Source organism: Alternaria burnsii (assembly GCF_013036055.1).
Source record: "Alternaria burnsii strain CBS107.38 chromosome Unknown 746, whole genome shotgun sequence".
Classification (NCBI taxonomy): Eukaryota; Fungi; Ascomycota; class Dothideomycetes; order Pleosporales; family Pleosporaceae; genus Alternaria; species Alternaria burnsii.
Genome location: NW_024066109.1, coordinates 367,155 through 381,182, shown reverse-complemented (window position 1 = coordinate 381,182; position 14,028 = coordinate 367,155). Strand labels below are relative to the sequence as shown.

Genomic DNA, 14,028 nt, shown 5'->3' with positions numbered 1-14,028 from the left:
TGCGATACGCGCATTCTCTCGTGCACAGTTGGTCTTGGTATCTGCGAGGAACCACCTCTTGCTTTGTCATGGGCCTCGAGGCTCGCATGCCCCCGGTCCAGCCGGATGTGGATGCTCTAGACCATGAGGCATCCCTAACAGTAGGAGCCGCCGCCGAACTGCCAGTACTGACGGCAACGCCTACAGCCTACTCGGGATGTTGTCTGGCTCTTAGCAAACCCCTCATCGCATACTTCGCGTCGCTCCTTCCTCAACCCCCATCGCTTGCTCTTTCCATCGGAAGCGGCTTTGGCCTGCTCGAGACTCACCTCATCGTCAAACCTCACGCGCACCACGTCGTCGGCGTCGAAGTAGAGCCAAGCTCCAACCAGTATCTGCCTCACTCAAACCATCGTGTCGTTCACGGTTCGCGCTTCCTCGAGCCGCTCGCTGCGGAAGCCACGACTTGGCTCTTTGTTTACCCGCGACGCGTGGGGCTGGTGCGCGAATATATGGCAGAATATGGTCAAGGCAGTGTGACGCGGGTCATATGGGCCGGTCCCAAGGCTGACTGGGATGACTACAAGACTTGCTTCGCAGATTGGCATGTCCAGGAGCAGAGCGCCGAGCTGGTTGGGGGAAGAGCATGGGAATTGATCGCTGTCGCAGACAAAGCTACGCCCTGAGACGATGCATTCCAAGGTCAAAGGATAGAACACTGTCACTACTGAGTATTCCGACATCTGCGCAACTCGCACGTCATCCTCAGGTGCAAGCGATGTTCATGCCACAATGCTGCGTCGAGTAATTGTTTGCGCACTCTTTGTCTTGTTGACCACAACAATGAGGTGGTCTTCTTTCTGCGGACAACAAAAGTGTGAGCTCGATTTTGATGTCAGGTTATCATCCTTTGACTTGTGTCTTTGCTTGTCTGCCACGACTCAGGCAGGTTGCTTTGTGCCCCTGGATACATGTGTGGCATCCTCTCGACTTCTGTGCATGCCAAATGTTGCTTGTCTTGGTAAGACATTTCCTCATAGTACAGTATCACAGGCGTGCATACTGACGATATTTTAAAGTCGATACACATACTTTCTGGATCACGCGAGATCACAAATCATGGCTGCTGCTCTTCCTGGCCTCGCATTGCAAGCTTTTGCAGATCTATGGGGTCAACAACCCGAACTAGCAGCCGGTCTCTATGCCGTGGGTGCAGTTGCTGCTGCAGTGCCGCGCTACGTCCCAACGTTTGAGCAAGCCAAGTTCTGGTGTCAAAAGCCAAGGCAGTCGACTAGACCTGTCGCTGAATCCATGCCCATCGCTAGCGAAGCACTTAGCACAGTCAGTACGACATTCTCTCGAAATCGCCCGCCACCTGTCGTTGTCATAACGCGATCTGCTTCTCCTCCGCTGACTTCCGAAACAATCCTGGTGGTCGAAGACCGTGTGGAACCTGAAGTATCGGATTCTTCCGCGCCAATCAATTCCGCCTATATTGACTCAGACTCTCCAGCTGTACGTTCTGTCACATCAACAGAGAGAAGCTCCTTGCAAGCCCAACTTGCATCCAGTGCTACGGTTGAGACATTGCCGGATGTAGTCAACAAGGTCTTGAGAGCCGTGCCGACGGAAACACCAAACATGTCTTCGCATGGAATACCCACTCACGAAAATTTCACTCCGGACGACCCACGGCTCTCCAACGAAGCGACAAAACAGACTACTGGTATTGCATCCAGCAGTGTTACATCTATAGACTCTGGTGAACTTGGGCAGAAGCTTTCTCGGACATTATTCCAGGTGGCCACCAATAAATTGCCTGTTATGCCCAAGTCTTACAAGACTGAGTCTCCCTCAGATGATGACAAGGACCGTAAACCTTCGTCAAAGACGGCCTCTAGTCGATTACCATTTGAGCACTTCCTGTCTGAGACTTTGGATGATCTCTCCAGGCTCGGAGAACATCGCCCAGTGTTCACTACGTCAATAGAGAGACAGTCCAGCGAACCATTCCACGCTTCGCCATTACTAGCGGAATCAGAAAGCCTGTCCAGTTACAAAAGCCGACTTGCGTCTGAAGAGAGTCATGTGGCATATCGTGCGGAACGAGAGCCTACTGCCTCATCCAACCACAACGACTTTATCAGCTGGTTAGACATTGTGCTGATTTTAGTGCCTTCGATTCTCATCGCCACAAGCATAGGTCTTGCGGGCAATGATCCCTTAGACCAGGATCTCTATGCCACTCTAGTGGCTACATTGTGTACAGTTGTCGTTGGGTGTCTCCCTTACCTCGATTTCCGTTGGCCGACCTTGCGGTACTCATTCCTTGCCATGTACAGACACTCTCTGGAGTCCATCTCCTCCTTCATGGTATATCTTACAGGATTTATTCGTCAATGGCAGGGAACTCTATCCGGAGTTTTGAGAAAGCAACATGCCGACCACGTCATCGCCGACCGGGTACCATGTGCTGTACTCATTGGATTGGTGTTCGCTGTCCTGTCGATCACAATGAGCCATATGATAAATCGACTACTCCAGCGTGCAGAACTAAGTCAACGGGAAGCAAACCGTCTTCATCTGTACATGGCCTTCGCTGGAACCATTGTCGCCTTGAATGTAGTTTGGTTTAGCGTTTACGTCCAGGATTTCATCTTGGTCTTCACCACGACAGGTTTTATATACGTGTTTCATTCGTACTGCGGACAGATACTGGGCTTTGCCTCTCGCTCGGTGTTCGAAAGTTGTAGGTTGGTAAAGGAGGCGATGTGGCCATATGTAGCAGTTCACGCCGCTGTCACCGCTACGGCATACCTTGCCAGCCATCCACAGCAAGTCTTCGAGTGCTTCAAAAGTATCAATGGCGGCGTGTCTCTGCCCATCGACCATTGTGCTATCGTGGTGAAATACGGGACCCTCTCGATTGCTGTGCTTCTCATGCACATACCAATTGGTTCCTGTGGTCTTCGGGTTATTCGAGCTTGGATTCGAGAGAGGTACAACCGCATCGTGCACGATCGTCCTGTTGCTCCATGGCACCCTACAGTCAGAGGAGACCGCTTCTGGTTGTCGCTTACTCTCATCGTTCTAGGCGCCGAGAAAGTGTCTGAGGTTATGACAGAATGGGCTGTTCCCACTCTCAAGATTGGTGCTATATTGATCGTCACACTGACTTTGGCACGTGTATTGATGCCATTGTATCCTGTGCTTCTCGGCCACATTTGGAACACTGTACAACCTTGCACTGCAGAACTATCGATGACGACCATTTACGCAATTAGAGAGACGATGCTGATGATTTCCAAACGTGCTCCAACATTCCAAAAATGGTCAGTAAAACTACTGAAGCGCATGATATCCGACTCCGTTTCAAACACTTCGGCGATGGTCTCGCTGGTCCTTGGAAAACTTTCAACGGATTTAAGATTCTTTTACAATGCAAATATTGAACCTGTCGTGGTTTATATTGGTCTGAGCTGCCATAGCAACTGGTGTCAAGGTCGAATTTGGCGGTGGGTTCCGCGCGCGATAGCCATTGTCTTGGCCACTGTCCTTTGCACCTTGGGATGGGTCATCGCCGCCAGAGCATACCCCGAACATAAGGTTCGTTCATGTCTAGGCTTCGCTGTTAGCTTCATGGCGGTTTATATCTTAGGCACTTTTGGAGCCCTGGGTTGCACGCAAGACTATATCATCGTTCTGATAACCATTTTTGCCATACTAATAAACCTCCCGCTTGAGATTCAAGCACATACCAACGGAACACCTGCTAACGTAGCACTCGTCGATGAAACACCTATCGACGAAGTACTTGCTCCTGATGAGCTATTTCCCGATGTCATGCCGGCGGACGAAGACCCGGCTGTGGAAGAACCACCTAACCCCCCAGCCAGACTGGCGATGAGTGTGCCTGGGTCTGTCGCTCTCCCTTTGCCTTCAGGATGGTGGTGGTGGCCAATGATAGATTGGTTCAACATTAACAATGCAGCGCGAGCAGCAAAAGAGAAGACCATAGCAGAGGCCAGGGTCGTTGCAGAGCAAGAAAATGCGAATCTTCGATCGCAAGTTCGATTCACAAGGCAAGATCAGCCCTTAAATTCCATTGATATTGAGTATTTACAGAGGCTTAGAGACTTGACATCTGAAACGAATACTACTCAGTCGCCGAGCAACGGGGATGAAACACAGACAGCCAAAAGATCGTGGAACACCACCCAGCCTTTTCGACCTATGTACATGTATACTGAGCGGGAATATCAAACTGCTTTGCGCGGAGAGATGCCTACGACGGCAATATCAGAGGCTACCTTGGAGCCGCTTGTTGAGTCCGTTCCGACCCCTCTCGCTCAAGATTCAGCAGTTTCTGTGGCTACCGATCTGTCGATTCTCGCTTCAGCACCTTCATCTGCAACTACATCCGTACCTGCTCCTCCCTTCACTCCTGCTACGCCTGCCGCACCTGCTCCTCAGACCACAACTATTCTTTCGACCACGTCTTCTCCAGTCAGAGCCTATTCATCATACCCAGGGACTTCTTCCAGTTCCCTGTTTGCATCTGCTCAACCGGCAACACCTGATGCTACGCAAGAGCGCATTGCGAGTATAAATGAAGTGCCAGCAGAGGTTGATAATCAAGATACATTGCCTATCCTCATGACAAGCTCGTCAAGCTGCAGACCGCAAGAGGATCGTAACCATGAGACGAGTACCCCAATGGCAACCACGACGACGCCTGCGGTCCTAGACAGAACACGTTCTCACGAGTTTGCCTTCGCGCCCTTGACTGGGTTGGCTGAACCTGGTATGCCGGCCATGGATTCGGGTAGCGAGCATGGACCATCAAGTCTTCCAAACCCTACGGTCTCAGCACCTATCATCAAGAGTGCTGAGCCATCTCCCGGTCCAAGCAAGTCACTGGATGAAGACAAGCTTGCTGGCGAACTGGAGCATCCCGGTACAGAAGATAGGATTGGTTTTGTGGAGAACGCTTCGGCGGACGGTCAACAGCAAGACCAACAACGCAATGAGGGAGACAGCAACGATGAAGAAGACTTTAGCTCAAGCGGTGGCGTGACTGGTCTCGATGACCAAATGTTTGAGGAAGAGCCTGTAGACGAAACTGAAGGACTAGATGAAGAAGATTTGGCAGCAGCTGAACAGCTGCGCGAGGAGATGGAGAGTGGAGTTAAACGAAATAAAGTCATTACTTCGGTACAGGCGGCTTTCGATGAAGCACATCTGCTTGCCGATAACTGCGATGACAACGAACAGACAGGAACTAAAAAGGAACAACCGATTGAGGGGACTCTCATGGATGTGGATCTGGTTATAGTATCCTCAACTGCTGGAGACGGCTTTCAAGACGAGCATGGTAATGTGATAGACACACCTATGGGTGGTGTTCCGAAAAATGGTGCTGATATGCTGGAGCTGAAAGTCTTGTCAGCAAATTCTGAAGACGATATAACAATGGGAGGTACAGATAATGAAGAGGCGTCTGATCGGGGCGGAGGAAACGGTGATGAACCTGAGAAAGAAGATGGAGGAACCAGTGGAAACCGGCCTACTTCTGACGAATCATCTGAAGATGGTGGAAAAAATGATACCAATGAACCATCACCTGTAGCCGATCCGTCGATATCGATGGGTGACATGGTGGGGGGTTCTTCGAGTAGAGAGGGCTTTCACGGTGAGATCGTTCTCGACACCCAGATCAGCAATGACGTTCATACCTCCGACAAACTCGAATCAAACAACCCGAAGGATGAAGATGGCGGCGATGATAGCAGCGATCGTTCTGAGCCACATGGACGTCTTCAGTCATCGACGTTTGGTGGAACTGCTTCAGCGGCACCATTCTCGAACGCTGGCGGAGCCATCGCTGCCGCTGCGAATACCACCATGACGGACAACGACGAAGACAGTGAAATGATTGATGTAGCTATCATAGGCGCAGCCGAAATCGGCAATGCTGGTTGCAACGCATCTGCACCGGCGCAATTCAACAATAATGAATTGCCTAAAGCGATTCAAGCCGCTCAGAGTGCAGACAGTCAACCAAATGAGAGTCTCACGACTCCATCTGATGTGGAGGGAGGGCAAGATCACAACACTGACGATGATGATGACTGGGACAGCATTTACGCTAGTGCCGATGGCCATCTTTCCTCTCCCAACGTGCCGAGATCTCCGACTACGCAAGAACCTCCTATCGATCCATCAGGTACATACAGCCCATTTTCGAATGTAAGCTCCAGTGACTCAAGCGGAAACGTCTCTCTATCTCATCAGATCGATGACTTCGGAACCGAAGAGCTTGCACAGATTGAGGCTACAAAGAAAGATAAGCAGATGCGAATAGATGCACAAAGAGATCTTGGTTTGCCTTTGGATGGATATGTGCAACTACCAGGCATCAGAAACCAGAGTCACGATGACATTCGTAGAGCCGATGACAAGCACGGAGATTTGATCGCAGGTATCATGGGGATCGATTCCAACAACCATGACACCGACTATCAACAGACACACGGTGTCGACCACGACTTTGAGACCTCACAAGATAATTCCCCAGGCGATGCTCAGCTCCCGATTACGGTTGACCATGAAACCATTACCGATGCCGATGGTCTCAGTTGGACGGACATCAGGCCCAAAACGCGCCTGGTGCAGCTCTGGGAAGACAGACAGATCGTCGACAACCCCGATTACCCACCTCATCGATCCGCGGGCATGAGGTCACTGGAGGCAACATATGGGCAACCATGCCAAATCTTTCGAGAAGTCGACATGGCAGCATATGAGTCTTTCGGCGAAAATCACGAGAACTTCCAATATGCCCAAGAAGGCGTCGATTGGTTCCATCCTGAAGCCGAAGGTGCCGAACCCCGAGAAGAATTTGAAGGGGAAGTTGGGGAAGAGAGCAATGTTGCTGCAAATGAAGTAGAAGGTCGCGTGGATGGCGATCTCAGCGCAAGAGTCGCTGCTTCCAAAACTGAATCCAATGCCGCTTTCCGTTTCGACTACTCTGATAGTGAATCAACTTTGTCGGATCCACCTGAAAGCACCGACCTTGATACGACTGGAGCGACCTTGCTAATGGAAGAGGTGAATCGCAAGATACCGGTACTGAAGAATGGAGGTAGAGAGCTTATCGACAACTCTGCGCTAGTCAGCGAAGAAGCCTACCCCAGCAAAAAGGGGAACAGCGTTAGCGCATCCTTATCTGACGACGACGGTGCTGAATCCCATCTGATGATCACTGACGCGACAAGGGAAGAAGCGGCGAGATTCGGCTGCACAACTGACAGTCGGATTCTGGACTTTATGGAGAGCATCGATCGACCAGAAAAGCGAGAGGACGGTAGGATCTTGACACCGAAGTCTCGGAAAGATCGGAAAGGCATAAGTACGAGGTCTTCCACGTCCCCAGCCGTCATGTTCTCGCCTCCACAAGCTCCAGCACAGCAATCGATGCCGAAAAAGCGCTACAACGGCCCAGTATCCTTCAACTTTGACGAAGGTGACGTCCAGCCTCAACTCGAACCAGCACCTCCTATGACCAAATACCTTCTCGAAAAGATGGCGGACTTCAACTCGGATCCGGTAAAGCGGGCTGCATTACAAGATATGGCAAACAAGGTTGATGATACGTCGAAGATTCCATCACCGGCTCGGACGTCTCTAGTCGCTACTAGTAACAGTCCCTTCGCATCGAACCTCCAAGGTGCATCAAACGCGCCCCGGTTACCGAAGTCAAATTCCGCTTCGCCATCGTCCGATCCCAGACCATCGATATCATCTGCTGGTTACGACAGCATCCGCGCTTCGTCGCTCCCTTTTGATCCGTCAAAGCCACGTCCGTACGTACCAGAAGGCTTCGATCCAAGCGTTTTGGATAGATTGAACAGCACGAATCCTTTCCGTCGATCATCGAGTACCAAAGCGTCGACGCCATCCTATCCTCAACGTGGTGCTATTGTCTCTCCGACCAGGAGGCTAGGATATCGACCCATGAGGTTACCAGAGGCCACATTATCGACGTCAGATGATCCGTTGATAAGGCGTTCCGCTCACAATCCTCTAGGTACCTCGATAGGAGTGGTTGCTCCACCAGTAAACCCACCAAGTTATGATCCTCCTCAGCCTACAGTAGGCATGGCATCTGAAACCTCGTCAGCAGGTTCGGTGTCTTATGACCACATGGAGCCTTCTGCAGGTTACACTGTCCAGCCAGCTATGAGCGATGCAAACGAATTATCAGATGATTCTCCGAGAAGCGCACGCCAATCATCAGCCCCGCCAGCTAGTACAACAACAGATCCAAACAGGATGATTGACATCGATAGTGACCTATGAGCTCTGCTGCCAGCCATGAAGGATGGTACTATGGAACATGATTATGCAGACCTGACTCGATCTCACGAGGATGTAGCATCGCCTCTAGTTGAAACTACTGAAAGTGAAAACCTGAATATGGAGCGAGCTTCAAGCATTGCGTCGACGCGATCTAATGTGAAGAGCGATGGCGCAAGCAATCGTGCTAGCAACCTTAGCAGTGATCATAACGGCAGTCGCAGAAGAAACAATGATCGCATCTACGTCGACGAAGGAAACGAAGACGAGGAGTGCTGTGATAGCAATGACAGCTACTATGACGGCGATGATGACGATATGCCTCAAGATGAAGCCACATCGATCATTTCGGAGAGGATTCGCAGCCGAACGATCAAGCGGTACGATTGTGGGATGACGAGTGAATGGAGGCTGAAGGCCAAATTCGAGAGGACCAGCGTGTTGCAGGTGACAACAACGATATGTAAATGAACGACTGTAGCCTACTCATAGACATGAATAGCCCTCTCCAGTCTCTATTTCATGAGTGTAAGCCAGATAGTCTATGTTTGATAACCGAGTGACGCTAGTCTCCTTAGTGGTAGCTGCCTAATTCCAGTTCAGAAAACCACTAGAGGAACGACCAATGCTTCAATGGACCAGCCTACTTTTTTGGATTATATAACTTCTTCAGTAACCAGCCGCACACCATCCGCTACAGCCAAACACGGTGGAATCAGTTATAAACTTACCCGAGAACAGGAAATAAAAGGTTCTCAGAAACGATACAGACTATGACGACTCCATAAAAAGACAAGATGATGTAAAGGGCTTGCACCACGTTATAATAATAGGCTGCGAAAGCGACAATTGTAGAGAACTTGCGTTTGGAGCTCTTTCAATTCTCGCGGCAGAAGAGAAGAAGTAAAGAGACAACCATTCAGATAGCTGATTAAACAAAGATCAAAGATCAGCCAGTTAAAGGTAGACCACTCGACGACGTGGCACAATAGAAGCTACCAATCAAACCCCCGACAAGACGGGCACCTCGGAATCAAAGTCATGTCGCGCTTGTCGACCAGAAGAACGCATTACACAGCCCATTAACGTTCCTTCCGGTATCGGCGCCCCGGTACGAGATCTGGTACCGAGGTCTGGCTACTCAGTATCTCCATACTTGAAGTGCACGTCCATAGATTCATGGAGCGGTTGGCCTGATGATGAGGATAACATGTGGGAAGGCGAAGGTAGCCTTCACCCTCACAAACATCAAATGGTTCCAGCGTCTGCTTACTATTCTTCGTCCAAGGAGAGTGTATGGGTCAAGCTGGATTCTATGGCACAGCCAGTCTACGGTGACCCACTGCTCCCAAATTCGGGACAGCAGCATCATAATGACGACTCAGCGCGAGACGGTGTGCATTCGGGTGGCGCAGAAAAGACGGTACGAACTAAAAGTTAAAAGAGTATTTCGAAACACAAAGTTGTAAGACCCAGGTTGACTATTACCTTATGCTTGCACTTTTTTATGGATAAAGTGGGCTCTTTGTTAGTGGTTTGGTATCCTTTGGCAATTTTTGAGATCTGTTGGTCGCAAAAATGTGGTCCGCTTGCGGGATTAATTTTACACCTTATTGCTCTTTCCCGTCGAGCTGACAAAATTGGAGGAGAGGCTAGCCCATGTGGTAGTACCGTTGACCTTGGAGATAGAACCATCTCATTTCGTTATTGGTGCCTGCCACAACCCTTGGCATACATACTATATAGTCAGCATCCTCCGTAGCATCAATCCATCACTCTTATACTCCAACAGCCTTCCACCCATCAACAGCATCATAGCTTTGTATTCACCTTTTCCGTTGAGATCGATTACCATTTCGCAATGATATCCACACTCCTCCTCAGCCTCTTCGCGCTCTTCGCTACTATTGCTGTTGGTACAGATCGTCCATGGAATCGTGCGTAAATACCGACGTGTCTCCTAGCTAGTGGCTGTTCTGATCAAACAACAGATTGGAAATACCAAGAGGGTGGTAAGCAGCATGACAGAGGATACAGAAAAGGGGATTGGCGCGAATGCTGGCAATGCCATCGACACTACTGGGCGTGCTACACAGTGCGTATCTAGTCTTCTTCTGGAGCCTTTCGTGTTCGAAGGTTGTTAACCATACCTAATAGGACTGCACCAACGGACAGGAGTTTGGAAACGAGCATGGGAACGACATCCGTTATCCCAACCAGGAATGCCGCTTACTCTGCCAGCAATGGGCAGAGTCGAGCGTACAGTGGTGCACGAAGCATCAATGCAAGCTCCATACCGGAAAATGGGGAGAGGACGAATGGCATAGCCAGGTACGTGATCACCAGAAAGCAACAGTGTGGAGGGTTTGGCTAACTCCGACGTTCCTCTAGCTACATGGATAATGAGTACAAAGACCACCGGCAATTCGAAGCCACCAATACAAAGAGACAGGGATGCAACATGTTTCACAAGGTTATTCACCTAGATATGCTTGAAGAGAGTCTATGACCAAGAAGCATGCACGTATTAATCGACATGGGCGGGATGTACTAGCTCTTGCTTTCTTCACGATTCATCTTCGATGGTCTTCTGTATCCAGTGATGCGACTTGAGAATTAGATCAAGGCGCTCTCTCAGTCCTTAAGAATAATGCGCGCATCTGGTGACGGTCATTTGCAATGACGAGAAGTCTTGGAACTATCGGTCACACGAGTCTTTCACATCCAATCTCTCTTTGAAACCAATTCTACATAGACAGCTTACTATTGCCACAACTGCTGCAAGCAAATACCACAGTGATCAGAATAGCGATACCATCATATCACTCACTGTCTTTGCATTCAAGGGTAAGCCGCCTATACCAATAAGATAAACTTGTCGGAGGTTCTGCTGCAGATTCTGTTATCGATCGACAAAAGAACAGGTGCTAGTGGACGTTTTCGAAATCTGGATGAGTGGTCTTACAAGCTCACAACTTCGAGGCTTATGAATCAAAATTATTGAAATCGTTTCGAATGCTCAACGAATGCTTTCTAAATGTGGACAACGAGTCTATCATGATATATATGACATAAGCGACCTTACGTGCCTTACGTTATCGAGAAGCAGAAAGTAACTATGACGCGTCTGATACGCAGACGATAACATGTTGTTGATGTAAAACCCCACAATAAATTATTGATTTGTGAAAATTCCAGGGCATCCGTATGATAGTACTCATCCATGGCCGATTTCCAGTATGGTGGTACAAACCAATCAGTATTGAATTCAGCTTCATGTCATTTGGCGCAAGGGAGCACAAGTATTATCTCAACATCTTCGAGATACATCACTGCTTAGATATACGTCGACATTACTAGTTCTATGTCTCTATCTGGCCACTTGTAGTTCAATCAGTCGCCGCTACTGTGTTTACGAATTTTTGCCCACTATGGAAACCACTCCTGAAGAAAGAGCCAATATCATGTGTTGTTATTGGTACCTTCTGTACCCACTAGCGTACTGCCTATATATTCAGAATCCCCCTTAGAATCAATCCATCACTCGTATACTCCATCAAGTCCACCTACAAAGCCAATCGACTTCGAACCATCTCTCTATCTCTGCCTATCCTCATTGCTTCTGAGATCACCAAAAGCTCATTCTCGTTATCCAACGGCACGTCAGAGGCCGACATAGATCAACAAAAGCCCATTCTCGTTACCCAAAGGCACCTCGGAGCAGACATGAAGCTCATCACCGTTCTCATGGCGGCGCTTGGCTCCACAGTCCTTGCCAACAAAGATCCTCTCGATAAGGCGCCCTTCTGGCATAGTTGCAACCAGTGCCAATACGAGTGGAACGATTGCATGCTCGTAAGCACCCCTCACACATACTCACCCACTATGTCCATAACTCACTAATTATTATCAAGCGACATAACCCTACTCGTTCACCATTCCTCGGTTCACTTTGGGATGCCGCTTGTGCGGAAGAGCTCTGCAACAACGACGACGACCATCTAGGCTGGTGGTGCTGGCACAATTGCTATTTCCGTTATGGTTCCTGTTTTGCATCTCTCCGAGAGACTGAGTCAGGGAGAGGACATCAAAAATATTGGGATGGTGAATGGTAGACTTCTCACGCTGTAGGTGCATAGGTAGATGTTGTAAAAGCGTGCCAATCACAAATAGCTGACCTGATATATCTACCAAAGAGGCAGCCTTGAGTACAGGTGACCGCAAACAATACAAATGAAACCCATTCTCTAGGCAACCACCGGCAACTTACCGCTCACTCACCTTGTTGTGCTTTTCTCAGTAAAGCCTCGTCGGCAACGCTACGAGCCCGTTTGCTTGCCTAGCGCGTCGCTGCTCTCTCTCACTCATACACCAAGTATATATTTCTGCGGTCTTGCCTTCCATTTTTTTTCCCTCCAACTCCACCACCAACTCGATATTCAGGACACAGTTTACACTTTATCACAACCAAATCAACATCAACCACAACAACAAGCTTGCCAACATGAAGCTCACTGTCCTCGTTCTAACAGCCGTCGCCGCTGTCGCTATTGCCGGTGGCGGCAGTAAAAAGAGCGACGACGCTCTCTGCGCCGCGTGCAGGGAGGTGTACGTGCCTTGCAAGCATGTGAGTAAACGCTGTTACATGAAAGCACTAGTGCATATCCTACACAGAAAGCTAATCGTATAAAAGAAATGCGATACCTCCGATCGTACCGTGCTTTGCGAAACCTACTGCGAACTTCAGGTGTGCGATTACAAGCCTCCTGGTTTCGATAAGCCGTGTCACCCAACCTGCATCTATCCCAAGTGCAAGAACAGGCCGTAAGTTCTTCTGGACAACCATGACGCACTCGCTGACTTCAAGGTTAGCGGCCATGACGAGAACTAGAGTACTCAGCGATCAACATTCACCTCCAAACGATAACGATTGGTGCGCACGGAACTGGCCAATACGGAGGGTGCAATGAACAACGATGGATGCTGAATACGTTCCGCGATTGCGGGTATGAGAACAGGAACAAGGACTAGACTAAGGAACACGATACTTGGTCGTCTGTAACGGTAGATTGAATGATTTATCAATCATGACTTTCCAATGACTGAGCTCTTGACTTTTAAAGTGACTGAGTCAACTGATTGAGAAAGATGCCTCTTGCTGATTTGGCAAGGCCGCTTTGGTTTCCGCTTACTGCGAGCTTCAACTCATTCAGCTTACAATCCAGTTGGTAGCTCACTCATCCTGTTGCATTCATCGTCAGAATATCCTCTAATATCCGGTTTTTGACATTGGAGGACAAGACTTGCGCGCTACTATCACATTCCCCTTACCGCAAAAGTGTACCGCTGAACATTCACTGAGTACTACTTGCTAAAACGTCGCCGTTTGCAGATCCAGCCGCTGATGCCGCGGTAATTAGGGATCAGGGTTGAGTACGTAGTGTCCAAAAGCAGTCACATATCCTCTTTCTCTTTTGTGCCACTGCTCAAATTCCTTTTCTGAAATGTAATCTGCAAGTCAGCTTCGCTTTGATAGCATATGGTTTGACTCTAGGTAGCTCATTGTAGCTGATCATCACCGCCTTCGTCCTCTCTGCTAGCAATCTGTCAGGATATCCGAACATTGAATCCGTGATCAGCTTGTTTCGAGCAAATCTCACAGCTATCCTTACTCGATGCTGTTTAAACCAT

At 49.2% G+C, this 14,028-nt stretch overlaps 5 protein-coding genes across 5 annotated transcripts; all 5 read left to right on the top strand.

The window, feature by feature from the left end:
- Positions 1-68: 68 nt before the first annotated feature.
- On the top strand, positions 69-665 carry GT037_002696 (uncharacterized protein; the record flags this gene model as incomplete). The annotated part of the gene is made up of 1 exon (XM_038927743.1): positions 69-665. The coding sequence occupies one exon, from the start codon at positions 69-71 to the stop codon at positions 663-665; it is 597 nt and encodes a 198-aa protein (XP_038789021.1).
- Positions 666-1,098: 433 nt separating this feature from the next.
- GT037_002695 (uncharacterized protein) lies at positions 1,099-8,340 on the top strand (the record flags this gene model as incomplete). The annotated part of the gene is made up of 1 exon (XM_038927742.1): positions 1,099-8,340. The coding sequence occupies one exon, from the start codon at positions 1,099-1,101 to the stop codon at positions 8,338-8,340; it is 7,242 nt and encodes a 2,413-aa protein (XP_038789020.1).
- Positions 8,341-10,198: 1,858 nt separating this feature from the next.
- Positions 10,199-10,668, top strand: GT037_002694 (uncharacterized protein; the record flags this gene model as incomplete). Its single annotated transcript, XM_038927741.1, has 3 exons — positions 10,199-10,274; positions 10,329-10,432; positions 10,495-10,668. Coding segments are annotated over 3 exons (354 nt in total), but the record flags the coding sequence as incomplete, so codon positions are not given.
- A 1,395-nt stretch (positions 10,669-12,063) lies between these two features.
- Positions 12,064-12,452, top strand: GT037_002693 (uncharacterized protein; the record flags this gene model as incomplete). The annotated part of the gene is made up of 2 exons (XM_038927740.1): positions 12,064-12,192; positions 12,252-12,452. The coding sequence occupies 2 exons, from the start codon at positions 12,064-12,066 to the stop codon at positions 12,450-12,452; spliced, it is 330 nt and encodes a 109-aa protein (XP_038789018.1).
- A 389-nt stretch (positions 12,453-12,841) lies between these two features.
- Positions 12,842-13,228, top strand: GT037_002692 (uncharacterized protein; the record flags this gene model as incomplete). Its single annotated transcript, XM_038927739.1, has 3 exons — positions 12,842-12,964; positions 13,031-13,161; positions 13,210-13,228. The coding sequence occupies 3 exons, from the start codon at positions 12,842-12,844 to the stop codon at positions 13,226-13,228; spliced, it is 273 nt and encodes a 90-aa protein (XP_038789017.1).
- Between the last annotated feature and the right edge of the window lie 800 nt (positions 13,229-14,028).